This window comes from Bombina bombina, chromosome 7 (assembly GCF_027579735.1).
Source record: "Bombina bombina isolate aBomBom1 chromosome 7, aBomBom1.pri, whole genome shotgun sequence".
Classification (NCBI taxonomy): domain Eukaryota; kingdom Metazoa; phylum Chordata; class Amphibia; order Anura; family Bombinatoridae; genus Bombina; species Bombina bombina.
The window spans coordinates 427,757,367-427,784,730 of NC_069505.1; the positions used below are offsets into that span (position 1 = coordinate 427,757,367).

The 27,364-nt window shown below is 50.8% G+C and overlaps 1 protein-coding gene across 3 annotated transcripts in view; it reads left to right on the forward strand.

Moving 5' to 3' along the window:
* The first annotated feature begins 3,522 nt into the window (after positions 1-3,522).
* Positions 3,523-27,364, forward strand: part of DNAL4 (dynein axonemal light chain 4) — a 32,132-nt gene continuing 8,290 nt past the window's right edge. Inside the window, exons 1-4 of one of the 3 annotated variants that reach the window (XM_053721305.1) lie at positions 3,530-3,659; positions 19,073-19,239; positions 22,095-22,290; positions 22,442-22,525. In XM_053721305.1, the coding sequence (XP_053577280.1) occupies positions 22,219-22,290; positions 22,442-22,525 (156 nt within the window). In that variant the 5' untranslated portion in view covers positions 3,530-3,659; positions 19,073-19,239; positions 22,095-22,218. Of the gene's footprint in view, positions 3,676-19,072; positions 19,240-22,094; positions 22,291-22,441; positions 22,526-27,364 lie in introns of all 3 variants that reach the window. The other 2 variants (XM_053721306.1, XM_053721307.1) reach the window with 2 other exon arrangements.

The following is a 27,364-nucleotide window of genomic DNA, read 5'->3' on the forward strand; positions in this document are numbered from 1 at the left end:
AGACAGGTGGGCATGAAGGCAGACAGGTAGACTGACAGACAGGTGGGCATGAAGGCAGACAGACAGACAAGCAGGCAGACAGGCAGGCAGACTAACAGACAGGTGGGCATGAAGGCAGACAGACAGACAAGCAGGCAGGCAGACTAACAGACAGACGGGCATGCAGGCAGACAGACAAACAAGTGGGCATGAAGACAGACAGGTAGACTGACAGACAGGTGGGCATGAAGGCAGACAGACAAGCAGGCTGGCAGACTAACAGACAGGTGGGCATGAAGGCAGACAGATAGACTGACAGACAGGTGGGCATGAAGGCAGACAGACAGACAAGTAGGCAGGAAGACTAACAGACAGGTGGGCATGAAGGCAGACAGACAAGCAGGCTGGCAGACTAACAGACAGGTGGGCATGAAGGCAGACAGGTAGACTGACAGACAAGTGGGCATGAAGGCAGACAGACCAGCAGGCAGACAAACAGACAGGTGGGCATGAAGGCAGACAGACAGACAAGCAGGCAGGCAGGCAAACTAACAGACAGGCGGGCATGCAGGCAGACAGACAGACAAGCAGGCTGGCAGACTAACAGACAGGTGGGCATTAAGGCAGACAGGTAGACTGACATACAGGCAGCTAAGGGACAGGCTTTAGCTAATTGCACTAGCTAAGAACACTGGAAATAACTGGTCTATGACCCTGTCACAGTATATATTTCATGTTCAGACCATTAAGAGACATACTGTATATAAATAAGCGCCTACACTGATCAAGCTATCGCTGTGTACCATGTTGTTTGGTCAGGATGCCCTCCAGCCACTGTGGGGAAAGTGAAAAGCAAAAAACACAATTTTCTGTTGTAAATTGTAGGAAAGGGGAATAAATAAAGCATGACGTTAGTGCATTTTTTTTTCTCCATAGTCTAACATTTTATAATGAATTTGATAAGACTAATACTTATTTAAGACAGTCATCCTCCTACAGTAGTTTATTGGAAAACCAGTTGGCCTGAGAGTGAAAATCTGGCTTCACACTAAGAGATTAAATATAAATTGAATTTTGTATTTAACTGCCAGTCAATGACCAGTCTGCCCTGGAAACATGACTCTCCGGGGGAAGGACGCAAGGCGCTGAGCAACAGGAAGTGTAATGCGATTCTTTATGGGCTTATATTAACCCATTTGCTGTCAGGATTCTGAACCAAAAATGAATTGTCTCCTAAGCTTTCACTCCTGCTTTTTCAAATAAAAAATACTAAGAGAACGAAGAACAATTGATAATAGGAGTAAATTACAAAGATGCTTAAAAGTACATGCTATATCTGAATCAAGAAAAAAAAATGTTTGGTTTATTATCCCTTTAACTGATAATTGTAAGGGGTTAAAATAAAGGAATGACTTTAAAGACAGCTGCAGACACAGGAGGAAAACCAAGTGCATTGTGAGTAGTAACCATGTCACTGTAGTTGTACCCAGCAGTTTAATGTCCCTTTAAACCTCGATTGGTTCATTGGCTATTCAGTATTGTAACTTTGGAAGGGCAGATGTTCCAACATTTGGGCACAAACCAATTTCAAAAAAATGTATTTATGCCACGGCTGTAGCCAATGAAGTCTGATGTGAGCATATAGCAGACTCAGTTGCAGAGTCATGGGTTTGATCTGGGGTCTGATGTGAGCATATAACTGGCAGGACTGTGGTGTGATCTGGGGTCTGATGTGGGCATATAACTGAGAGGGGCTGCAGGGACTGTGGTGTGATCTGGGGTCTGTTGTGAGCATATAACTGACAGGGAATGCAGGGACTGTGGTGTGATCTGGGGTCTGATGTGAGCATACAACTGACAGGGGCTGCAGGGACTGTGGTGTGATCTGGAGTCTGATGTGTGCATATAACTGACAGGGGCTGCAGGGACTGTGGTGTGATTTGGAGTCTGATGTGTGCATATAACTGACAGGGGCTGCAGGGACTGTGGTCGGCTCTGGGGTCTGATGTGTGCATATAACTGACAGGGGCTGTAGGGGCAGTGGTGTCATCTGGGGCCTGATGTGTGCATATAACTGACAGGGGCTGCAGGGTTGCCATTTGCGGTCTGTTGTGTGCATGTAACTGACAGGGACTGCAGAAGTCTGATGTGTGCGTGTAACTGACAGGGACTGCAGAAGTCTGATGTGTGCGTATAACTGACAGGGACTGCAGAAGTCTGATGTGTGCGTATAACTGACAGGGGCTGCAGGGGTGCCATCTGGGGTCTGATGTGTGCATATAACTGACAGGCACTGCAGAGGTCTGATGTGTGCATATAACTGACAGGGGCTGCAGACGTCTGATGTGTGCGTATAACTGACAGGGGCTGCAGAGGTCTGATGTGTGCATATAACTGACAGGGGCTGCAGAGGTCTGATGTGGGGGTATAACCGACAGGGGCTGCAGAGGTCTGATGTGGGGGTATAACTGACAGGGGCTGCAGAGGTCTGATGTGTGCATAAAACTGACAAGGGCTGCAGAGGTCTGATGTGGGGGTATAACTGACAGGGGCTGCAGAGGTCTGATGTGTGCATATAACTGACAGGGGCTGCATAGGTCTGATGTGTGCATATAACCGACAGGGGCTGCAGAGATCTGATGTGTGCGTATAACTGACAGGGGCTGCAGAGGTCTGATGTGTGCATATAACTGACAGGGGCTGCAGAGGTCTGATGTGGGGGTATAACTGACAGGGACTGCAGGGACTGTGGTCGGATATGGGGTCTAATGTGTGCATATAACTGACAGGGGCTGCAGAGATCTGATGTGGGGGTATAACTGACTGGGGCTGCAGATGTATGATGTGGGGGTATAACTGACAGGGGCTGCAGGGACTGTGGTCGGATATGGGGTTTAATGTGTGCATATAACTGACAGGGGCATATTATATATCAACCACTGCAAGTCTGCAATTAATCCTTGAAGCTCCACCACACCCTCCAAAATTAACCCCAAACTCAGCACTGAGTTTATCACCACCGAAGCCTACCCCCCCCCCCCCTGCAAATAGCTAGTGCAGTACACTGCTCCAGCAGAATAAACCCCGCAAATACAACACACAACATTTAACCACTGCAGCACATGACAACGGAAATTAACACCAATTAACCTCTGCAGCACATGACCACGTCACAATTAACCCCTGCAGCACATGGCAACGGAAATTAACACCAATTAACCTCTGCAGCACAGATCCTGGCACAATTAACCGCTCACTCCGCAAACCCGTCACTAACATCAGGGGCTGCGGATTGTCGGGTATTAGACCAGACCGCTAGGACCTTGGAGTAATGACATATAGCGTGTGAGCGCGCACACACGTGCACAATATATAACGCGCGTGCTGTTGGGGGTGCACTTTATTTCACGAAGAACAGGCAATACAGTAGCCACCTACCGCATTCCAGTCTCCTAGGTAACAAAGGCACGAGGCCCCGCCCCCGAGAGCGTGTTAAGGAAGGTCCCTCTGAAAGCACCAATCAAGGTAGAGGTTGTGCTAGGGGCGTGACTTGCGGTTCGGTGCCTCTGCTTCCGGGTTTGGGCTCGGTTGCCAGGGGAGGCCTGGGCCGCTGCATAGCAACGGGAAGCATAGGGACGCCAGTCCTGGGGAGAGCGACATGAGAGCGGCACGGAACTCTGGTAACAGCGAAGGGAGGTATACACTAACCCAGGGCAGGTGCAGCAAGGCAGGTAGAATAGAGAGTGACCCAGAGACTAGGTAAACACACAGGTGGTAACAGGAAGAGAGTAGTGCTGAGCGGGTTATAGAGAGTCTGTACAAGAGAGGGATAGAGAGAGTCTGTACAAGAGATGGGTAGAGAGAGAGTCTGTACAAGAGAGGGGTAGAGAGAGAGAGTCTGTACCAGAGAGGGGTAGAGAGGGAGAGTCTGTACCAGAGAGGGGTAGAGAGAGAGAGTCTGTACCAGAGAGGGGTAGAGAGAGAGAGTCTGTACCAGAGAGGGGTAGAGAGAGAGAGTCTGTACCAGAGAGGGGTAGAGAGAGAGAGTCTGTACCAGAGAGGGGTAGAGAGAGAGAGTCTGTACCAGAGAGGGGTAGATTGAGAGAGTCTGTACCAGAGAGGGGTAGAGAGAGAGAGTCTGTACCAGAGAGGGGTAGAGAGAGAGAGTCTGTACCAGAGAGGGGTAGAGAGAGAGAGTCTGTACCAGAGAGGGGTAGAGAGAGAGAGTCTGTACCAGAGAGGGGTAGAGAGAGAGAGTCTGTACCAGAGAGGGGTAGAGAGAGAGAGTCTGTACCAGAGAGGGGTAGAGAGAGAGAGTCTGTACCAGAGAGGGGTAGAGAGAGAGAGTCTGTACCAGAGAGGGGTAGAGAGAGAGAGTCTGTACCAGAGAGGGGTAGAGAGAGAGAGTCTGTACCAGAGAGGGGTAGAGAGAGAGAGTCTGTACCAGAGAGGGGTAGAGAGAGAGAGTCTGTACCAGAGAGGGGTAGAGAGAGAGAGTCTGTACCAGAGAGGGGTAGAGAGAGAGAGTCTGTACCAGAGAGGGGTAGAGAGAGAGAGTCTGTACCAGAGAGGGGTAGAGAGAGAGTCTGTACCAGAGAGGGGTAGAGAGAGTCTGTACCAGAGAGGGGTAGAGAGAGAGAGTCTGTACCAGAGAGGGGTAGAGAGAGAGAGTCTGTACCAGAGAGGGGTAGAGAGAGAGAGTCTGTACCAGAGAGGGGTAGAGAGAGAGAGTCTGTACCAGAGAGGGGTAGAGAGAGAGAGTCTGTACCAGAGAGGGGTAGAGAGAGAGAGAGTCTGTACCAGAGAGGGGTAGAGAGAGAGAGAGTCTGTACCAGAGAGGGGTAGAGAGAGAGAGAGTCTGTAACAGAGAGGGGTAGAGAGAGAGAGAGTCTGTACCAGAGAGGGGTAGAGAGAGAGAGAGTCTGTACCAGAGAGGGGTAGAGAGAGAGAGAGTCTGTACCAGAGAGGGGTAGAGAGAGAGAGAGTCTGTACCAGAGAGGGGTAGAGAGAGAGAGAGTCTGTACCAGAGAGGGGTAGAGAGAGAGAGTCTGTACCAGAGAGGGGTAGAGAGAGAGAGTCTGTACCAGAGAGGGGTAGAGAGAGAGAGTCTGTACAAGAGAGGGGTAGAGAGAGAGAGTCTGTACCAGAGAGGGGTAGAGAGAGAGAGTCTGTACCAGAGAGGGGTAGAGAGAGAGAGTCTGTACCAGAGAGGGGTAGAGAGAGAGAGTCTGTACCAGAGAGGGGTAGAGAGAGAGAGTCTGTACCAGAGAGGGGTAGAGAGAGAGAGAGTCTGTACCAGAGAGGGGTAGAGAGAGAGAGTCTGTACCAGAGAGGGGTAGAGAGAGAGAGTCTGTACCAGAGAGGGGTAGAGAGAGAGAGTCTGTACCAGAGAGGGGTAGAGAGAGAGAGTCTGTACCAGAGAGGGGTAGAGAGAGAGAGTCTGTACCAGAGAGGGGTAGAGAGAGAGAGTCTGTACCAGAGAGGGGTAGAGAGAGAGAGTCTGTACCAGAGAGGGGTAGAGAGAGAGAGTCTGTACCAGAGAGGGGTAGAGAGAGAGAGTCTGTACCAGAGAGGGGTAGAGAGAGAGAGTCTGTACCAGAGAGGGGTAGAGAGAGAGAGTCTGTACCAGAGAGGGGTAGAGAGAGAGAGTCTGTACCAGAGAGGGGTAGAGAGAGAGAGTCTGTACCAGAGAGGGGTAGAGAGAGAGAGTCTGTACCAGAGAGGGGTAGAGAGAGAGAGTCTGTACCAGAGAGGGGTAGAGAGAGAGAGTCTGTACCAGAGAGGGGTAGAGAGAGAGAGTCTGTACCAGAGAGGGGTAGAGAGAGAGAGTCTGTACCAGAGAGGGGTAGAGAGAGAGAGTCTGTACCAGAGAGGGGTAGAGAGAGAGAGTCTGTACCAGAGAGGGGTAGAGAGAGAGAGTCTGTACCAGAGAGGGGTAGAGAGAGAGAGTCTGTACCAGAGAGGGGTAGAGAGAGAGAGTCTGTACCAGAGAGGGGTAGAGAGAGAGAGTCTGTACCAGAGAGGGGTAGAGAGAGAGAGTCTGTACCAGAGAGGGGTAGAGAGAGAGAGTCTGTACCAGAGAGGGGTAGAGAGAGAGAGTCTGTACCAGAGAGGGGTAGAGAGAGAGAGTCTGTACCAGAGAGGGGTAGAGAGAGAGAGTCTGTACCAGAGAGGGGTAGAGAGAGAGAGTCTGTACCAGAGAGGGGTAGAGAGAGAGAGTCTGTACCAGAGAGGGGTAGAGAGAGAGAGTCTGTACCAGAGAGGGGTAGAGAGAGAGAGTCTGTACCAGAGAGGGGTAGAGAGAGAGAGTCTGTACCAGAGAGGGGTAGAGAGAGAGAGTCTGTACCAGAGAGGGGTAGAGAGAGAGAGTCTGTACCAGAGAGGGGTAGAGAGAGAGAGTCTGTACCAGAGAGGGGTAGAGAGAGAGAGTCTGTACCAGAGAGGGGTAGAGAGAGAGAGTCTGTACCAGAGAGGGGTAGAGAGAGAGAGTCTGTACCAGAGAGGGGTAGAGAGAGAGAGTCTGTACCAGAGAGGGGTAGAGAGAGAGAGTCTGTACCAGAGAGGGGTAGAGAGAGAGAGTCTGTACCAGAGAGGGGTAGAGAGAGAGAGAGTCTGTACCAGAGAGGGGTAGAGAGAGAGAGAGTCTGTACCAGAGAGGGGTAGAGAGAGAGAGAGTCTGCACAAGAGAGGGGTAGAGAGAGAGAGAGTCTGCACAAGAGAGGGGTAGAGAGAGAGAGAGTCTGCACAAGAGAGGGGTAGAGAGAGAGATTCTGCACAAGAGAGGGGTAGAGAGAGAGATTCTGCACAAGAGAGGGGTAGAGAGAGAGATTCTGCACAAGAGAGGGGTAGAGAGAGAGATTCTGCACAAGAGAGGGGTAGAGAGAGAGATTCTGCACAAGAGAGGGGTAGAGAGAGAGATTCTGTACAAGAGAGGGATAGAGAGAGAGATTCTGTACAAGAGAGGGATAGAGAGAGATTCTGTACAAGAGAGGGATAGAGAGAGAGAGAGATTCTGTACAAGAGAGGGATAGAGAGAGAGAGAGATTCTGTACAAGAGAGGGATAGAGAGAGAGAGATTCTGTACAAGAGAGGGATAGAGAGAGAGATTCTGTACAAGAGAGGGGTAGAGAGAGTCTGTTCAAGAGAGATTCTGTACAAGAGAGGGATAGAGAGAGAGATTCTGTACAAGAGAGGGATAGAGAGAAAGTGAGATTCTGTACAAGAGAGGGATAGAGAGAGAGAGATTCTGTACAAGAGAGGGGTAGAGAGAGTCTGTTCAAGAGAGAGTCTGTTCAAGAGAGGGATATAGAGTCTGTAAAGGATACATAGAGTGAGAGCTAGGTAGGGAGAGGGGGTACATGCAGGGAGAGGTGGAAACATGCAGGGAGAGCTAGGCAGGGAGTGGGGATACATGCAGGGAGAGCTAGGCAGGGAGTGGGGATACATGCAGGGAGAGCTAGGCAGGGAGTGGGGATACATGCAGAGAGAGCTAGGCGGGGAGAGGGGGATACATGCAGAGAGAGCTAGGCGGGGAGAGGGGGATACATGCAGAGAGAGCTAGGCGGGGAGAGGGGGATACATGCAGAGAGAGCTAGGCATGGAGAGTGGGATACATGCAGGGAGAGGGGATACATGCCGAGAGAGCTAGGCAGGGGCAGGGGGGGGGGTACATGCATAGAGAGCTAGGCATGCAGAGAGAGCTAGGCAGGGAGAGGGGGATACATGCAGAGAGAGCTAGGCAGGTAGAGGGGGATACATGCAGAGAGAGCTAGGCAGGGAGAGGGGGATACATGCAGAGAGAGCTAGGCAGGGAGAGGGGGATACATGCAGGGAGAGGGGGATACATGCAGAGAGAGCTAGGCAGGGAGAGGGGGATACATGCAGAGAGAGCTAGGCAGGGAGAGGGGATACATGCAGAGGGAGCTAGGCAGGGAGATTGGATACACGCAGAGAGAGCTAGGCAGGGACAGGGGGATACATGCAGGGAGAGGAGATACATGCAGTGAGAGCTAGGCAGGGACAGGGGGATACATGCAGAGAGAGCTAGGCAGTGACAGGGGGATACATGCAGGGAGAGGGGATACATGCAGTGAGAGCTAGGCAGGGACAGGGGGATACATGCAGGGAGAGGGGATACATGCAGAGAGAGCTAGGCAGTGACAGGGGGATACATGCAGGGAGAGGGGATAAATGCAGAGAGAGCTAGGCAGGTACAGGGGATACATGCAGTGAGAGCTAGGCAGCGAACGGGGGATACATGCAGGGAGAGGGGGATACATGCAGGGAGAGGGGGATACATGCAGGGAGAGGGGGATACATGCAGGGAGAGGGGGATACATGCAGGGAGAGGGGGATACATGCAGAGAGAGCTAGGCAGGGACGAGGGTACATGCAGAGAGAGCTAGGCAGGGGATGGGGATACATGCAGGGAGAGCTAGGCAGGGAGAGGGGGATACATGCAGGGAGAGCTAGGCAGGGAGAGGGGGATACATGCAGGGAGAGCTAGGCAGGGAGAGGGGGATACATGCAGAGAGAGCTAGGCAGGGAGAGGGGGATACATGCAGGGAGAGGGGGATACATGCAGAGAGAGCTAGGCAGGGAGAGGGGGATACATGCAGAGAGAGCCCGGCAGGGAGAGGGGGATACATGCAGAGAGAGCTAGGCAGGGAGAGGGGGATACATGCAGAGAGAGCCCGGCAGGGAGAGGGGGATACATGCAGAGAGAGCTAGGCAGGGAGAGGGGGATACATGCAGAGAGAGCCCGGCAGGGAGAGGGGGATACATGCAGAGAGAGCTAGGCAGGGAGAGGGGGATACATGCAGAGAGAGCCCGGCAGGGAGAGGGGGATACATGCAGAGAGAGCCCGGCAGGGAGAGGGGGATACATGCAGAGAGAGCTAGGCAGGGAGAGGGGGATACATGCAGAGAGCTAGGCAGGGAGAGGGGGATACATGCAGAGAGAGCTAGGCAGGGAGAGGGGGATACATGCAGAGAGAGCTAGGCAAGGAGAGGGGGATACATGCAGAGAGAGCTAGGCAAGGAGAGGGGGATACATGCAGAGAGAGCTAGGCAAGGAGAGGGGGATACATGCAGAGAGAGCTAGGCAAGGAGAGGGGGATACATGCAGAGAGAGCTAGGCAGGGAGAGGGGGATACATGCAGAGAGAGCTAGGCAGGGAGAGGGGGATACATGAAGAGAGAGCTAGGCAGGGAGAGGGGATACATGCAGAGAGAGCTAGGCAGGGAGAAGGGGTTACATGCAGAGAGAGCTAGGCAGGGAGAAGGGGTTACATGCAGAGAGAGCTAGGCAGGGAGAGGGGATACATGCAGAGAGAGCTAGGTAGGGAGAGGGGATACATGCAGAGAGAGCTAGGTAGGGAGAGGGGATACATGCAGGGACAGGGGATACATGCAGAGAGAGCTAGGCAGGGACAGGGGATACATGCAGAGAGAGCTAGGCAGGGACAGGGGATACATGCAGAGAGAGCTAGGCAGGGACAGGGGATACATGCAGAGAGCTAGGCAGGGACAGGGGATATATGCAGAGAGAGCTAGGCAGGGACAGGGGATACATGCAGAGAGAGCTAGGCAGGGACAGGGGGATACATGCAGAGAGAGCTAGGCAGGGACAGGGGGATACATGCAGAGAGAGCTAGGCAGGGAGAGGGGGATACATGCAGAGAGAGCTAGGCAGGGACAGGGGGATACATGCAGAGAGAGCTAGGCAGGGACAGGGGGATACATGCAGAGAGAGCTAGGCAGGGACAGGGGGATACATGCAGGGAGAGGGGATACATGCAGAGAGAGCTAAGCAGGGAGAGGGAGGTGCATGAAGAGAGAGCTAGGGGATACATGCAGGGAGAGGAGATACATGCAGTGATGAGGGGATACATGCAGAGAGAGCTAGGCAGGGACAGGGGATACATGCAGTGAGAACTAGGCAGCGAATGGGGGATACATGCAGAGAGAGCTAGGCAGGGACAGGGGGATACATGCAGAGAGAGCTAGGCAGGGACAGGGGGATACATGCAGAGAGAGCTAGGCAGGGACAGGGGGATACATGCAGAGAGAGCTAGGCAGGGACAGGGGGATACATGCAGAGAGAGCTAGGCAGGGACAGGGGGATACATGCAGAGAGCTAGGCAGGGACAGGGGGATACATGCAGAGAGAGCTAGGCAGGGACAGGGGGATACATGCAGGGAGAGGGGACACATGCAGAGAGAGGGGATACATGCAGAGAGAGCTAAGCAGGGAGAGGGAGGTGCATGCAGAGAGAGATAGGCATGCAGAGAAAGCTAGGCAGGGACAAGGGGATACATGCAGAGAGAGCTAGGCAGGGAGAGGGGGATACATGCAGGGAGAGCTCGGCAGGGAGAGGGGATACATGCAAAGAAAGCTAGGCAGGGAGAGGGGATAAATGCAGAGAGAGCTAGGCAGGGAGAGGGGGTTACATGCAGAGAAAGCTAGGCAGGGAGAGGGGATATATGCAGTGAGAGCTAGGCAGGGAAAGGGGGATACATGCAGAGAGAGCTAGGCAGGGACAGGGGATACATGCAAAGAGAGCTAGGCAGGGAGAGGAGATGCATGCAGAGAGAGCTAGGCAGGGACTGATGCATGCAGAGAGAGCTAGACAGGGAGAGGGGGATACAAGCAGAGAGAGCTAGGCAGGGAGAGGGGGATACAAGCAGAGAGCTAGGCAGGGAGAGGGGGATACATGCAGAGAGAGCTAGGCAGGGAGAGGGGGATACATGCAGAGAGAGCTAGACAGGGAGATGGGGATACATGCAGAGAGAGCTAGGCAGGGAGAGGGGGATACATGCAGAGAGAGCTAGGCAGGGAGAAGGGGATACATGCAGAGAGAGCTAGACAGGGAGAGGGGATACATGCAGAGAGAGGTAGGCATGGAGAGTGGGATACATGCAGGGAGAGGGGATACATGCCGAGAGAGCTAGGCAGGGGCAGGGGGGGGGGTACATGCATAGAGAGCTAGGCATGCAGAGAGAGCTAGGCAGGGAGAGGGGGATACATACAGAGAGAGCTAGGCAGGTAGAGGGGGATACATGCAGAGAGAGCTAGGCAGGGAGAGGGGGATACATGCAGAGAGAGCTAGGCAGGGAGAGGGGGATACATGCAGAGAGAGCTAGGCAGGGAGAGGGGGATACATGCAGAGAGAGCTAGGCAGGGAGAGGGGGATACATGCAGAGAGAGCTAGGCAGGGAGAGGGGATACATGCAGAGGGAGCTAGGCAGGGAGATTGGATACACGCAGAGAGAGCTAGGCAGGGACAGGGGGATACATGCAGGGAGAGGAGATACATGCAGTGAGAGCTAGGCAGGGACAGGGGGATACATGCAGAGAGAGCTAGGCAGTGACAGGGGGATACATGCAGGGAGAGGGGATACATGCAGTGAGAGCTAGGCAGGGACAGGGGGATACATGCAGGGAGAGGGGATACATGCAGAGAGAGCTAGGCAGTGACAGGGGGATACATGCAGGGAGAGGGGATAAATGCAGAGAGAGCTAGGCAGGTACAGGGGATACATGCAGTGAGAGCTAGGCAGCGAACGGGGGATACATGCAGGGAGAGGGGGATACATGCAGGGAGAGGGGGATACATGCAGGGAGAGGGGGATACATGCAGGGAGAGGGGGATACATGCAGAGAGAGCTAGGCAGGGACGAGGGTACATGCAGAGAGAGCTAGGCAGGGGATGGGGATACATGCAGGGAGAGCTAGGCAGGGAGAGGGGGATACATGCAGGGAGAGCTAGGCAGGGAGAGGGGGATACATGCAGGGAGAGCTAGGCAGGGAGAGGGGGATACATGCAGAGATAGCTAGGCAGGGAGAGGGGGATACATGCAGGGAGAGGGGGATACATGCAGAGAGAGCTAGGCAGGGAGAGGGGGATACATGCAGAGAGAGCCCGGCAGGGAGAGGGGGATACATGCAGAGAGAGCTAGGCAGGGAGAGGGGGATACATGCAGAGAGAGCCCGGCAGGGAGAGGGGGATACATGCAGAGAGCTCGGCAGGGAGAGGGGGATACATGCAGAGAGAGCTAGGCAGGGAGAGGGGGATACATGCAGAGAGCTAGGCAGGGAGAGGGGGATACATGCAGAGAGAGCTAGGCAGGGAGAGGGGGATACATGCAGAGAGCTAGGCAGGGAGAGGGGGATACATGCAGAGAGAGCTAGGCAAGGAGAGGGGGATACATGCAGAGAGAGCTAGGCAAGGAGAGGGGGATACATGCAGAGAGAGCTAGGCAAGGAGAGGGGGATACATGCAGAGAGAGCTAGGCAGGGAGAGGGGGATACATGCAGAGAGAGCTAGGCAGGGAGAGGGGGATACATGAAGAGAGAGCTAGGCAGGGAGAGGGGATACATGCAGAGAGAGCTAGGCAGGGAGAAGGGGTTACATGCAGAGAGAGCTAGGCAGGGAGAAGGGGTTACATGCAGAGAGAGCTAGGCAGGGAGAGGGGATACATGCAGAGAGAGCTAGGTAGGGAGAGGGGATACATGCAGAGAGAGCTAGGTAGGGAGAGGGGATACATGCAGGGACAGGGGATACATGCAGAGAGAGCTAGGCAGGGACAGGGGATACATGCAGAGAGAGCTAGGCAGGGACAGGGGATACATGCAGAGAGAGCTAGGCAGGGACAGGGGATACATGCAGAGAGCTAGGCAGGGACAGGGGATATATGCAGAGAGAGCTAGGCAGGGACAGGGGATACATGCAGAGAGAGCTAGGCAGGGACAGGGGGATACATGCAGAGAGAGCTAGGCAGGGACAGGGGGATACATGCAGAGAGAGCTAGGCAGGGACAGGGGGATACATGCAGAGAGAGCTAGGCAGGGACAGGGGGATACATGCAGAGAGAGCTAGGCAGGGACAGGGGGATACATGCAGGGAGAGGGGATACATGCAGAGAGAGCTAAGCAGGGAGAGGGAGGTGCATGAAGAGAGAGCTAGGGGATACATGCAGGGAGAGGAGATACATGCAGTGATGAGGGGATACATGCAGAGAGAGCTAGGCAGGGACAGGGGATACATGCAGTGAGAACTAGGCAGCGAATGGGGGATACATGCAGAGAGAGCTAGGCAGGGACAGGGGGATACATGCAGAGAGAGCTAGGCAGGGACAGGGGGATACATGCAGAGAGAGCTAGGCAGGGACAGGGGGATACATGCAGAGAGAGCTAGGCAGGGACAGGGGGATACATGCAGAGAGAGCTAGGCAGGGACAGGGGGATACATGCAGAGAGCTAGGCAGGGACAGGGGGATACATGCAGAGAGAGCTAGGCAGGGACAGGGGGATACATGCAGGGAGAGGGGACACATGCAGAGAGAGGGGATACATGCAGAGAGAGCTAAGCAGGGAGAGGGAGGTGCATGCAGAGAGAGATAGGCATGCAGAGAAAGCTAGGCAGGGACAAGGGGATACATGCAGAGAGAGCTAGGCAGGGAGAGGGGGATACATGCAGGGAGAGGGGATACATGCAAAGAAAGCTAGGCAGGGAGAGGGGATAAATGCAGAGAGAGCTAGGCAGGGAGAGGGGGTTACATGCAGAGAAAGCTAGGCAGGGAGAGGGGATATATGCAGTGAGAGCTAGGCAGGGAAAGGGGGATACATGCAGAGAGAGCTAGGCAGGGACAGGGGATACATGCAAAGAGAGCTAGGCAGGGAGAGGAGATGCATGCAGAGAGAGCTAGGCAGGGACTGATGCATGCAGAGAGAGCTAGACAGGGAGAGGGGGATACAAGCAGAGAGAGCTAGGCAGGGAGAGGGGGATACAAGCAGAGAGCTAGGCAGGGAGAGGGGGATACATGCAGAGAGAGCTAGGCAGGGAGAGGGGGATACATGCAGAGAGAGCTAGACAGGGAGATGGGGATACATGCAGAGAGAGCTAGGCAGGGAGAGGGGGATACATGCAGAGAGAGCTAGGCAGGGAGAAGGGGATACATGCAGAGAGAGCTAGACAGGGAGAGGGGATACATGCAGAGAGAGGTAGGTAGGGAGAGGGGATACATGCAGGGAGAGGGGATACATGCAGGGACAGGGGATACATGCAGAGAGAGCTAGGCAGGGACAGGGGATACATGCAGAGAGAGCTAGGCAGGGACAGGGGATACATGCAGAGAGAGCTAGGCAGGGACAGGGGATACATGCAGAGAGAGCTAGGCAGGGACAGGGGATACATGCAGAGAGAGCTAGGCAGGGACAGGGGATACATGCAGAGAGAGCTAGGCAGGGACAGGGGATACATGCAGAGAGAGCTAGGCAGGGACAGGGGATACATGCAGAGAGAGCTAGGCAGGGACAGGGGATACATGCAGAGAGAGCTAGGCAGGGACAGGGGATACATGCAGGGACAGGGGATACATGCAGAGAGAGCTAGGCAGGGACAGGGGATACATGCAGAGAGAGCTAGGCAGGGACAGGGGATACGTGCAGAGAGAGCTAGGCAGGGACAGGGGATACGTGCAGAGAGAGCTAGGCAGGGACAGGGGATACGTGCAGAGAGAGCTAGGCAGGGACAGGGGATACATGCAGAGAGAGCTAGGCAGGGACAGGGGATACATGCAGAGAGAGCTAGGCAGGGACAGGGGATACATGCAGAGAGAGCTAGGCAGGGACAGGGGATACATGCAGAGAGAGCTAGGCAGGGACAGGGGATACATGCAGAGAGAGCTAGGCAGGGACAGGGGATACATGCAGAGAGAGCTAGGCAGGGACAGGGGATACTTGCAGAGAGAGCTAGGCAGGGACAGGGGGATACATGCAGGGAGAGGAGATACATGCAGTGAGAGCTAGGCAGGGACATGGGGACACATGCAGGATGAGGGGATACATGCAGTGAGAGCTAGGCAGGGACAGGGGATACATGCAGGGAGAGGGGGATACATGCAGAGAGAGCTAGGCCCGGACAGGGGGATACATGCAGGGAGAGGGGATACATGCAGAGAGAGCTAGGCAGGGACAGGGGGATACATGCAGAGAGAGCTAGGCCAGGACAGGGGGATACATGCAGAGAGAGGGGATACATGCAGAGAGAGCTAAGCAGGGAGAGGGGGGTGCATGCAGAGAGAGCTAGGCATGCAGAGAGAGCTAGGCAGGGACAGGGGGATACATGCAGAGAGAGCTAGGCAGGGAGAGGGGGATACATGCAGGGAGTGCTAGGCAGGGAGAGGGGATACATGCAGAGAAAGCTAGGCAGGGAGAGGGGATAAATGCAGAGAGAGCTAGGCAGGGAGAGGGGGATACATGCAGAGAAAGCTAGGCAGGGAGAGGGGATACATGCAGTGAGAGCTAGGCAGGGAAAGGGGGATACATGCAGAGAGAGCTAGGCAGGGACAGGGGATACATGCAGAGAGAGCTAGGCAGGGAGAGGAGATGCATGCAGAGAGAGCTAGGCAGGGACGGATGCATGCAGAGAGAGCAAGGCAGGGACAGGGGATACATGCAGTGAGAGCTAGGCAGGGAGAGGGGGATACATGCAGGGAGAGGGGATAAATGCAGGGACAGGGGGATACATGCAGAGAGAGCTAGGCAGGGACAGGGGGATACATGCAGGGAGAGGGGATAAATGCAGGGACAGGGGGATACATGCAAAGAGAGCTAGGCAGGAATAGTGGGATACATGCAGAGAGCTAGGCAGGGACAGGGGGATACATGCAGGGAGAGGGGATACATGCAGTGAGAGCTAGGCAGCGAACGGGGGATACATGCAGCGAGAGCTAGGCAGGGACAGGGGGATACATGCAGTGAGAGCTAGGCAGGGACAGGGGGATACATGCAGGGAGAGGGGATACATGCAGAGAGAGCTAGGCAGGGACAGGGGATACATGCAGTGAGAGCTAGGCAGCGAACGGGGGATACATGCAGAGAGAGATAGGCAGGGACAGGGGATACATGCAGAGAAAGCTAGGCAGGGACAGGGGATACATGCAGAGAGAGCTAGGCAGGGACAGGGGATACATGCAGAGAGAGCTAGGCAGGGACAGGGGATACATGCAGAGAGAGCTAGGCAGGGACAGGGGATACATGCAGAGAGAGCTAGGCAGGGACAGGGGATACATGCAGAGAGAGCTAGGCAGGGACAGGGGATACATGCAGAGAGAGCTAGGCAGGGACAGGGGATACATGCAGAGAGAGCTAGGCAGGGACAGGGGATACATGCAGAGAGAGCTAGGCAGGGACAGGGGATACATGCAGAGAGAGCTAGGCAGGGACAGGGGATACATGCAGAGAGAGCTAGGCAGGGACAGGGGATACATGCAGAGAGAGCTAGGCAGGGACAGGGGATACATGCAGAGAGAGCTAGGCAGGGAGAGGGGATACATGCAGAGAGAGCTAGGTAGGGAGAGGGGATACATGCAGGGACAGGGGATACATGCAGAGAGAGCTAGGCAGGGACAGGGGATACATGCAGAGAGAGCTAGGCAGGGACAGGGGATACATGCAGAGAGAGCTAGGCAGGGACAGGGAGATACATGCAGTGAGAGCTAGGCAGGGACAGGGAGATACATGCAGTGAGAGCTAGGCAGGGACATGGGGACACATGCAGGATGAGGGGATACATGCAGAGAGAGCTAGGCAGGGACAGGGGATACATGCAGTGAGAGCTAGGCAGGGAGAGGGGGATACATGCAGCAAACGGGGGATACATGCAGAGAGAGCTAGGCCCGGACAGGGGGATACATGCAGGGAGAGGGGATACATGCAGAGAGAGCTAGGCAGGGACGGGGATACATGCAGAGAGAGCTAGGCCAGGACAGGGGGATACATGCAGAGAGAGGGGATACATGCAGAGAGAGCTAAGCAGGGAGAGCTAGGCATGCAGAGAGAGCTAGGCAGGGACAGGGGGATACATGCAGAGAGAGCTAGGCAGGGAGAGGGGGATACGTGCAGGGAGTGCTAGGCAGGGAGAGGGGATACATGCAGAGAAAGCTAGGCAGGGAGAGGGGATAAATGCAGAGAGAGCTAGGCAGGGAGAGGGGGATACATGCAGGGAGAGGGGATACATGCAGTGAGAGCTAGGCAGGGAAAGGGGGATACATGCAGAGAGAGCTAGGCAGGGACAGGGGATACATGCAGAGAGAGCTAGGCAGGGAGAGGAGATGCATGCAGAGAGAGCTAGGCAGGGACGGATGCATGCAGAGAGAGCTAGACAGGGGATACATGCAGAGAGAGCAAGGCAGGGACAGGGGATACATGCAGTGAGAGCTAGGCAGGGAGAGGGGGATACATGCAGGGAGAGGGGATAAATGCAGGGACAGGGGGATACATGCAGAGAGAGCTAGGCAGGGACAGGGGGATACATGCAGAGAGAGCTAGGCAGGAATAGTGGGATACATGCAGAGAGAGCTAGGCAGGGACAGGGGGATACATGCAGGGAGAGGGGATACATGCAATGAGAGCTAGGCAGGGACAGGGGGATACATGCAGCGAGAGCTAGGCAGGGACAGGGGGATACATGCAGTGAGAGCTAGGCAGGGACAGGGGGATACATGCAGAGAGAGCTAGGCAGGGACAGGGGATACATGCAGTGAGAGCTAGGCAGCGAACGGGGGATACATGCAGAGAGAGATAGGCAGGGATGGGGGATACATGCAGGGAGAGTGGATACATGCAGAGAGAGCTAAGCAGGGACAGGGGGATACATGCAGAGAGAGCTAGGCAGGAAGAGTGTGATACATGCAGAGAGAGCTAGGCAGGGACAGGGGGATACATGCAGAGAGAGCTAGGCAGGGAGAGGGGATACATTTAGTGAGATCTAGGCTGGGAGAGGGGATATATTTAGTGAGATCTAGGCAGGGACAGGGGATACATGCAGAGAGAGCTAGGCAGGAACAGGGGATATATTTAGCGAGATCTAGGCAGGGATAGGGGATACATGCAGTGAGAGCTAGGCAGGGACAGGGGATACATGCAGTGAGAGCTAGGCAGGGAGAGGGGATACATGCAGGGAGAGGGGATACATGTAGTGAGAGCTAGGCAGGGAGAGGGGGATACATGTAGTGAGATCTCGGCAGGGAGAGGGGGATACATGTAGTGAGATCTCGGCAGGGAGAGGGGGATACATGTAGTGAGATCTCGGCAGGGAGAGGGGGATACATGTAGTGAGATCTAGGCAGGGAGAGGGGGATACATGTAGTGAGATCTAGGCAAAGAGAGGGGGGATACATGTAGTGAGGTCTAGGCAGGGAGAGGGGATACATGTAGTGAGTGCTAGGCAGGGAGAGGGGGATACATTTAGTGAGATCTAGGCAGGGACAGGGGATACATGCAGTGAGATCTAGGGAGAGACAGGGGATACATGCAGGGAGAGGGGAATACATGCAGAGAGAGCTAGGCAGGGAGAGGGGGATACATGTAGTGAGATCTAGGCAGGGAGAGGGGGATACATGTAGTGCGATCTAGGCAGGGAGAGGGGGATACATGTAGTGCGATCTAGGCAGGGAGAGGGGGATGCATGTCGTGAGATCTAGGCAGGGAGAGGGGGATACATGTAGTGAGATCTAGGCAGGGAGAGGGGGATACATGTAGTGAGATCTAGGCAGGGAGAGGGGGATACATGTAGTGAGATCTAGGCAGGGAGAGGGGGATACATGTAGTGAGAGCTAGGCAGGGAGAGGGGGATACATGTAGTGAGATCTAGGCAGGGAGAGGGGGATACATGTAGTGAGATCTAGGCAGGGAGAGGGGGATACATGTAGTGAGATCTAGGCAGGGAGAGGGGGATACATGTAGTGAGATCTAGGCAGGGAGAGGGGGATACATGTAGTGAGATCTAGGCAGGGAGAGGGGGATACATGTAGTGAGATCTAGGCAGGTTAAGGAGGGTAAATGAGCAAGTTAGAGTTCTATTTAATCAGATTTACCGTTAGTATTATTGATGGGTTTCAGTGTTTTCTATGCATTTAGCCGTTTCAGCTGTTTATGTATCTTTGTTTTTCACGTATCTTAATTAGTTATAATGTTTTATGCCGTTAGATTTGTAAGTAATGTTTTTGAGTAAATTGCTTGCTCATCTGTTTAAATATGTGCAAAACTGGAGATTCTAAAATTTATATAAAAAAAATGTTAATTTGCAGACGTCACAAGTTGGTATTAAAGAGAAAAATGAAATACTCTTGTAAGAACGAAACAGCGACCCTGCACCTCTGTGTTTAACCATGACAACGGAAATTAACACCAATTAACCTCTGCAGCACAGATCCTGGCACAATTAAGCTGCACTTATCTATTTTATATAGCAAAGGTAACGCAGCACCAGTTGCACGACCCAGACCCTTTGTGGGGGTTTTATTAAACACATAGAGTTGCAGGGCTGCATGTCTTATTACACTATCTAACGAATTAGAGCATGTCATTTTTTCTTACAATAATATCCCTTTAATGATGAAGTCAGACACATTAGCCAGCCATTAGCAATACTGAGTCTACAAGCCTCTGTTTCACTGTGTGTACATCTGTGCATAAGCCTGTCTTATTTTCATCCAATCGCAGGGTAAGAAACTGGTCCCACATATATAAGCTGGTAAGGAGTACATTAAACATTTATATATTCATTGTTTGTTAGGAGCCAAAAAATGGCCGCCAAGCTCCACCCACCTATTGTACATTGATTTTGCTAAGTTGTTTCTCCAATCATGATCGACTCTTAAATACGTTTTTTTCTTTCTCTCACATGCTGATTTGTGCACGTGCAATTTGAAATAGCTAACTGAAAATGATTAAATGTGCGCTGCTAAACTGTCATTCAAGAAAACAGCTCACAGGACTAGAAGAAAGCTGTGGGCGGAGCTTGGCGGCCATTTTCAGCCGCTAACAAACAGTTATTTAAACGTGTCATGTACTCCTTACAAGCTTATAGATGTGGAATCTGTTGCAAGATGCTTGTCTGGTGTGTAACAATAAAGAATAAGTATTGGGTCTAGACTGTCCCTTTAAAGGACATAATAGGCAAAAGTTAGAGAGCACTTTGGTTTTGAATTGAAGCGTTTCCCATGCACAGGAAGCTTCTTTAAACACCTAATTTAAAGGGATATGAAACCCAAAAATGTTCTTTTGTGATTCAAACGGGGCAATTTAAAAAAGTTTTCAATTTACTTCTATGAGATTTGCTTTGTTCCCATGATATTCTTTGTTGAAGAGATGCCTAGGTAGCATCTGGAGCACTACATGACAGGAAATAGTGCTGCCCTCTAGTGCTCTTGTAAATAGATAACATTTTAGCAAAACTGCTGCCATATAGTGCTCCCAAAATGGCTCCTAAGCATTACATCAGTGCTGACCCACAAGAAACTCCACAGGAGTGAGCACATTATTATCTGACACACATGAAGTAGTTCTGAAATAAGAGGCGGCCTTCAGGGGCTTAGAAATTAGCATATGAGCCTAACTAGGTTTAGCTTCCAACAACAAATACCAAGAGAACAAAGCAAATTTGATGATAAAACTAAAATTAGAAAATTGTTTAAAATGACTGACCTATCTGAATCATGAAAGTTTAATTTGACTAGACTGTCCCTTTAACTGTTTCAGTGCCAGCTCTTATTGTGCACGCTGATACAGGAATAGCTGTTACTAGAAGCTTTTTATTGGAAGATGATTGTGTTCAAAACCAAAATACATTCCCTGCACAGTTCGTTTATGATTTATGTCCCTTTAAATCTAGATCATTGCTGTGTAGTATAGTACAGGGTAGGGTAAACTGAAGCGTATTAAGGGATGAACGCCCTTAGAATGTCAGCCTATGAGCCCAGCCTTCATAAGAGCCGACTACAGCAGTGCGACTCTTGGCAGGACCCTGTACCCATTTGACCCCTATAAATGTTACCCTGTATACCGCCTATGTTTATAGCGCTGCAGAATCTTTTGGCGCTCTACCTGATAATAATTCTAATAATATTTTAGTCTAATACCGTTCTGTAATTCACTACACTCTTTATTGTTAAATTAAATGTGTGTTGTAAACTGTGATAAACGCATGCAAGTGGGTTTAAACGCATAGTTAAAGGGACATTATACACTAGATTTTTCTTTGCATAAATGTTTTGTAGATGATCGATTTATATTGCCCATTCAGGTTTTTTTTTTTTTTTTTTTTTTTTAAATGGATAGTTTTGCTTATTTTTAAATAACATTGCACTGATTTTCAGACTCCTGACCAAGCCCTATGCTTTAGGAGAATACCAACGTATACCTACTCCAGCTTGCTCCTGTTTGTGCAAAGGGTCTTTTTATATGCAGAGGAAGGGGGGGGGTGTCTGCTTTTTTTTGTTGCTATTTCCCACTTGCAGTGGGTGTTCCAGCTAACCTTTTCAACAGAGCTAAACTGGGAGCTTCTAAGTAAGTTGTTAAACTGTTTTATACTGAATTTTTATATCAGTATCTGTGCATATTATTCTTTATAGTGGTGTCTATTACACGCAGTTATATGAAAATTTGTGCATACTGTCCCTTTAAAACTCACCTGCCAGGCACACTCCATTTACAATAAGCATTCATTCATTTTGAGTTAAAGGGACATTTAACACTAAATACATTTCTAAGCCTAGCATTGAGGTTATTCCCTGCAACCCTTTAGTCATGGATGCCGCCATGTTGAAATCTAGCTTTCAGTACATTCCCATGTGTCTATGAGGTCAGAATTAGTCTAAATTGATAAAATAATAGATTTGGCCTTAGCTAGGGGCTGACTGAACAATCTATCAGGGGACAGCAAGAGTTTTATTTGTGTTCAAAGTCATTTTTTTCTTATTTATTAATGACAGTTGGTTTTGAGCCCAGTCCTATCCGGTGGTTTCCCTGGTGATTCTCCTTGGAGCTACATTTTCTAACATTTAAGCTTCTATTGTTTGGAACAAAAAATAAATTAAACGCAGAGAGGTGTCGCTGAGGTTCACACGTTGAGCGGAGCTGTGTTCGGCAGGCTGCATTGTCTCCGTGACTCAGTGCCCTCACGCACAACATCTTTTGTGCTTTCATACTGCTGTGTAATTTAATTCAGATGGTTTGTAAGAGTAGAATAGACATAATGTTACATAGGTTCAAACGCAAAATTTGTCTGAGTGTTAATTGTGTTTTGTTGAACATCCTGTTTCCCTGTAGGAGCTTAAACAGGACTGGCTGCCTCCCCTTAACCTGCGATACCTTCCCCCACCTTTATACTCGGCTCTCTGCAACACGGAAAGTTTACTTCCTACAAACTTCTGGCTTTTAAATAGTAGCTGTCATGGCCGATCCTGGAGAAGGGAAAAAAGAGGAAGCAGATTACAAGAGGGTGCACAGTTTCCCATTGATACGGGTAATTCTCACCTTGGCAATCTATGGGGACCGAGGGTCTGCAGAGCAGTGTGGTGCAATACGTCCCTCTGGTGGTCTAGGGGGTATAGTAGGGACAAAACACATCCTCTCTGATAAAACAAGACACTGACTTTCATGCGTTTCCTTTGCAGCACACTGACATGCCAGAAGAGATGCGCGTAGAGACCATGGAGCTCTGCGTAACAGCCTGTGAGAGGTTTGCCAGCAATAACGAAGTAAGTGCATCGCTCTACACAGACGTGATATGCCCAAGGATACCAGCAATCTGCCCATAGTGTCAGCAATCTGCCCATAGTGTCAGCAATCTGCCCATAGTGTCAGCCATCTGCCTATAGTGACAGCCATCATAGTGCCAGCCATCTGCCTATAGTGCCAGTAATGTGCCTATAGTGCCAGCCATCTGCCTATAGTGCCAGCCATCATAGTGCCAGCCATCTGCCTATAGTGCCAGTAATGTGCCTATAGTGCCAGTAATGTGCCTATAGTGCCAGCCATCTGCCTATAGTGCCAGCCATCATAGTGCCAGCCATCTGCCTATAGTGCCAGTAATGTGCCTATAGTGCCAGCCATCTGCCTATAGTGCCAGCCATCATAGTGCCAGCCATCTGCCTATAGTGCCAGTAATGTGCCTATAGTGCCAGCCATCTGCCTATAGTGCCAGCCATCATAGTGCCAGCCATCTGCCTATAGTGCCAGTAATGTGCCTATAGTGCCAGCCATCTGCCTATAGTGCCAGCCATCATAGTGCCAGCCATCTGCCTATAGTGACAGCCATCATAGTGTCAGCCATCTGCCTATAGTGACAGCCATCATAGTGCCAGCCATCTGCCTATAGTGCCAGCCATCTGCCTATAGTGCCAGCCATCTGCCTATAGTGCCAGCCATCTGCCTATAGTGCCAGCCATCATAGTGCCAGCCATCTGCCTATAGTGACAGCCATCATAGTGCCAGCCATCTGCCTATAGTGACAGCCATCATAGTGTCAGCCATCTGCCTATAGTGACAGCCATCATAGTGCCAGCCATCTGCCTATAGTGACAGCCATCATAGTGCCAGCCATCTGCCTATAGTGACAGCCATCATAGTGCCAGCCATCTGCCTATAGTGACAGCCATCATAGTGTCAGCCATCTGCCTATAGTGACAGCCATCATAGTGCCAGCCATCTGCCTATAGTGACAGCCATCATAGTGCCAGCCATCTGCCTATAGTGCCAGCCATCATAGTGCCAGCCATCTGCCTATAGTGCCAGCCATCATAGTGCCAGCCATCTGCCTATAGTGACAGCCATCATAGTGCCAGCCATCTGCCTATAGTGCCAGCCATCATAGTGCCAGCCATCTGCCTATAGTGACAGCCATCATAGTGCCAGCCATCTGCCTATAGTGACAGCCATCATAGTGCCAGCCATCTGCCTATAGTGCCAGCCATCATAGTGCCAGCCATCTGCCTATAGTGCCAGCCATCATAGTGCCAGCCATCTGCCTATAGTGCCAGCCATCATAGTGCCAGCCATCTGCCTATAGTGCCAGCCATCATAGTGCCAGCCATCTGCCTATAGTGACAGCCATCATAGTGCCAGCCATCTGCCTATAGTGCCAGCCATCATAGTGCCAGCCATCTGCCTATAGTGACAGCCATCATAGTGTCAGCCATCTGCCTATAGTGCCAGCCATCATAGTGCCAGCCATCTGCCTATAGTGCCAGTAATGTGCCTATAGTGCCAGCCATCTGCCTATAGTGCCAGCCATCATAGTGCCAGCCATCTGCCTATAGTGCCAGCCATCATAGTGCCAGCCATCTGCCTATAGTGCCAGCCATCATAGTGCCAGCCATCTGCCTATAGTGCCAGCCATCATAGTGCCAGCCATCTGCCTATAGTGACAGCCATCATAGTGCCAGCCATCTGCCTATAGTGACAGCCATCATAGTGCCAGCCATCTGCCTATAGTGACAGCCATCATAGTGCCAGCCATCTGCCTATAGTGACAGCCATCATAGTGTCAGCCATCTGCCTATAGTGACAGCCATCATAGTGCCAGCCATCTGCCTATAGTGACAGCCATCATAGTGTCAGCCATCTGCCTATAGTGACAGCCATCATAGTGTCAGCCATCTGCCTATAGTGCCAGCCATCATAGTGCCAGCCATCTGCCTATAGTGACAGCCATCATAGTGTCAGCCATCTGCCTATAGTGCCAGTAATGTGCCTATAGTGACAGCCATCTGCCTATAGTGCCAGTCATCTGCCTATAGTGCCAGCCATCATAGTGCCAGCCATCTGCCTATAGTGCCAGTAATGTGCCTATAGTGCCAGCCATCTGCCTATAGTGCCAGTAATGTGCCTATAGTGCCAGCCATCTGCCTATAGTGCCAGTCATCTGCCTATAGTGCCAGCCATCATAGTGCCAGCCATCTGCCTATAGTGCCAGTAATGTGCCTATAGTGCCAGCCATCTGCCTATAGTGCCAGTCATCTGCCCATAGTGCCAGTCATCATAGTGCCAGCCATCTGCCCATAGTGCCAGTCATCATAGTGCCAGCCATCTGCCTATAGTGACAGCCATCTGCCTATAGTGACAGCCATCTGCCTATAGTGACAGCCATCTGCCTATAGTGACAGCCATCTGCCTATAGTGCCAGTCATCTGCCTATAGTGCCAGCCATCTGCCTATAGTGCCAGCCATCATAGTGCCAGCCATCTGCCTATAGTGCCAGTCATCATAGTGCCAGCCATCTGCCTATAGTGCCAGTCATCTGCCTTCAGGTTTCAGGCGCAGTCGCTTGAGAACTTTCTGTACTTCCTGGTGTAGTACTAGGCACGTGAGCGCCACTCACTACAGGAGAGTCTGCAGAGCAACAAGAAATAACTATTTCTTTCATGTAATTAGCAAGAGTCCATGAGCTAGTGACGTATGGGATATACATTCCTACCAGGAGGGGCAAAGTTTCCCAAACCTTAAAATGCCTATAAATACACCCCTCACCACACCCACAAATCAGTTTTACAAACTTTGCCTCCTATGGAGGTGGTGAAGTAAGTTTGTGCTAGATTCTACGTTGATATGCGCTCCGCAGCAGGTTGGAGCCCGGTTTTCCTCTCAGCGTGCAGTGAATGTCAGAGGGATGTGAGGAGAGTATTGCCTATTGAATGCAGTGATCTCCTTCTACGGGGTCTATTTCATAGGTTCTCTGTTATCGGTCGTAGAGATTCATCTCTTACCTCCCTTTTCAGATCGACGATATACTCTTATATTTACCATTACCTCTGCTGATTCTCGTTTCAGTACTGGTTTGGCTTTCTACAAACATGTAGATGAGTGTCCTGGGGTAAGTAAGTCTTATTTTCTGTGACACTCTAAGCTATGGTTGGGCACTTTATTTATAAAGTTCTAAATATATGTATTCAAACATTTATTTGCCTTGACTCAGGATGTTCAACATTCCTTATTTCAGACAGTCAGTTTCATATTTGGGATTATGCATTTGAATTATTCATTTTTTTCTTACCTTCAAAAATTTGACTCTTTTTTTCCCTGTGGGCTGTTAGGCTCGCGGGGGCTGAAAATGCTTTATTTTATTGCGTCATTCTTGGCGCTGACTTTTTTGGCGCAAAAATTCTTTTCCGTTTCCGGCGTCATACGTGTCGCCGGAAGTTGCGTCATTTTTTGACGTTATTTTGCGCCAAAAATGTCGGCGTTCCGGATGTGGCGTCATTTTTGGCGCCAAAAGCATTTAGGCGCCAAATAATGTGGGCGTCTTATTTGGCGCTAAAAAATATGGGCGTCACTTTTGTCTCCACATTATTTAAGTCTTATTTTTCATTGCTTCTGGTTGCTAGAAGCTTGTTCTTTGGCATTTTTTCCCATTCCTGAAACTGTCATTTAAGGAATTTGATCAATTTTGCTTTATATGTTGTTTTTTCTCTTACATATTGCAAGATGTCTCACGTTGCATCTGAGTCAGAAGATACTACAGGAAAATCGCTGTCTAGTGCTGGATCTACCAAAGCTAAGTGTATCTGCTGTAAACTTTTGGTAGCTATTCCTCCGGCTGTTGTTTGTATTAATTGTCATGACAAACTTGTTAATGCAGATAATATTTCCTTTAGTAAAGTACCATTGTCTGTTGCAGTTCCTTCAACATCTAAGGTGCAGAATGTTCCTGATAACATAAGAGATTTTGTTTCTGAATCCATCAAGAAGGCTATGTCTGTTATTTCTCCTTCTAGTAAACATAAAAAATCTTTTAAAACTTCTCTCCCTACAGATGAATTTTTAAATGAACATCATCATTCTGATTCTGATGACTCTTCTGGTTCAGAGGATTCTGTTTCAGAGATTGATGCTGATAAATCTTCATATTTATTTAAAATGGAATTTATTCGTTCTTTACTTAAAGAAGTATTAATTGCTTTAGAAATAGAGGTTCTGGTCCTCTTGATACTAATTCTAAACGTTTAGATAAGGTATTTAAATCTCCTGTGGTTATTCCAGAAGTTTTTCCTGTTCCTAATGCTATTTCTGCAGTAATTTCCAAAGAATGGGATAAATTGGGTAATTCATTTACTCCTTCTAAACGTTTTAGGCAATTATATCCTGTACCGTCTGACAGGTTAGAATTTTGGGACAAAATCCCTAAAGTTGATGGGGCTATTTCTACCCTTGCTAAACGTACTACCATTCCTACGTCAGATGGTACTTCGTTTAAAGATCCTTTAGATAGGAAAATTGAATCCTTTCTAAGAAAAGCTTATCTGTGTTCAGGTAATCTTCTTAGACCTGCTATATCATTGGCTGATGTTGCTGCAGCTTCAACTTTTTGGTTGGAAACTTTAGCGCAACAAGTAACAAATCATGATTCTCATGATATTATTATTCTTCTTCAGCATGCTAATAATTTTATCTGTGATGCCATTTTTTATCAGAGTTGATGTCAGGTTTATGTCTCTAGCTATTTTAGCTAGAAGAGCTTTATGGCTTAAGACTTGGAATGCTGATATGGCTTCTAAATCAACTCTACTTTCTATTTCTTTCCAGGGTAACAAATTATTTGG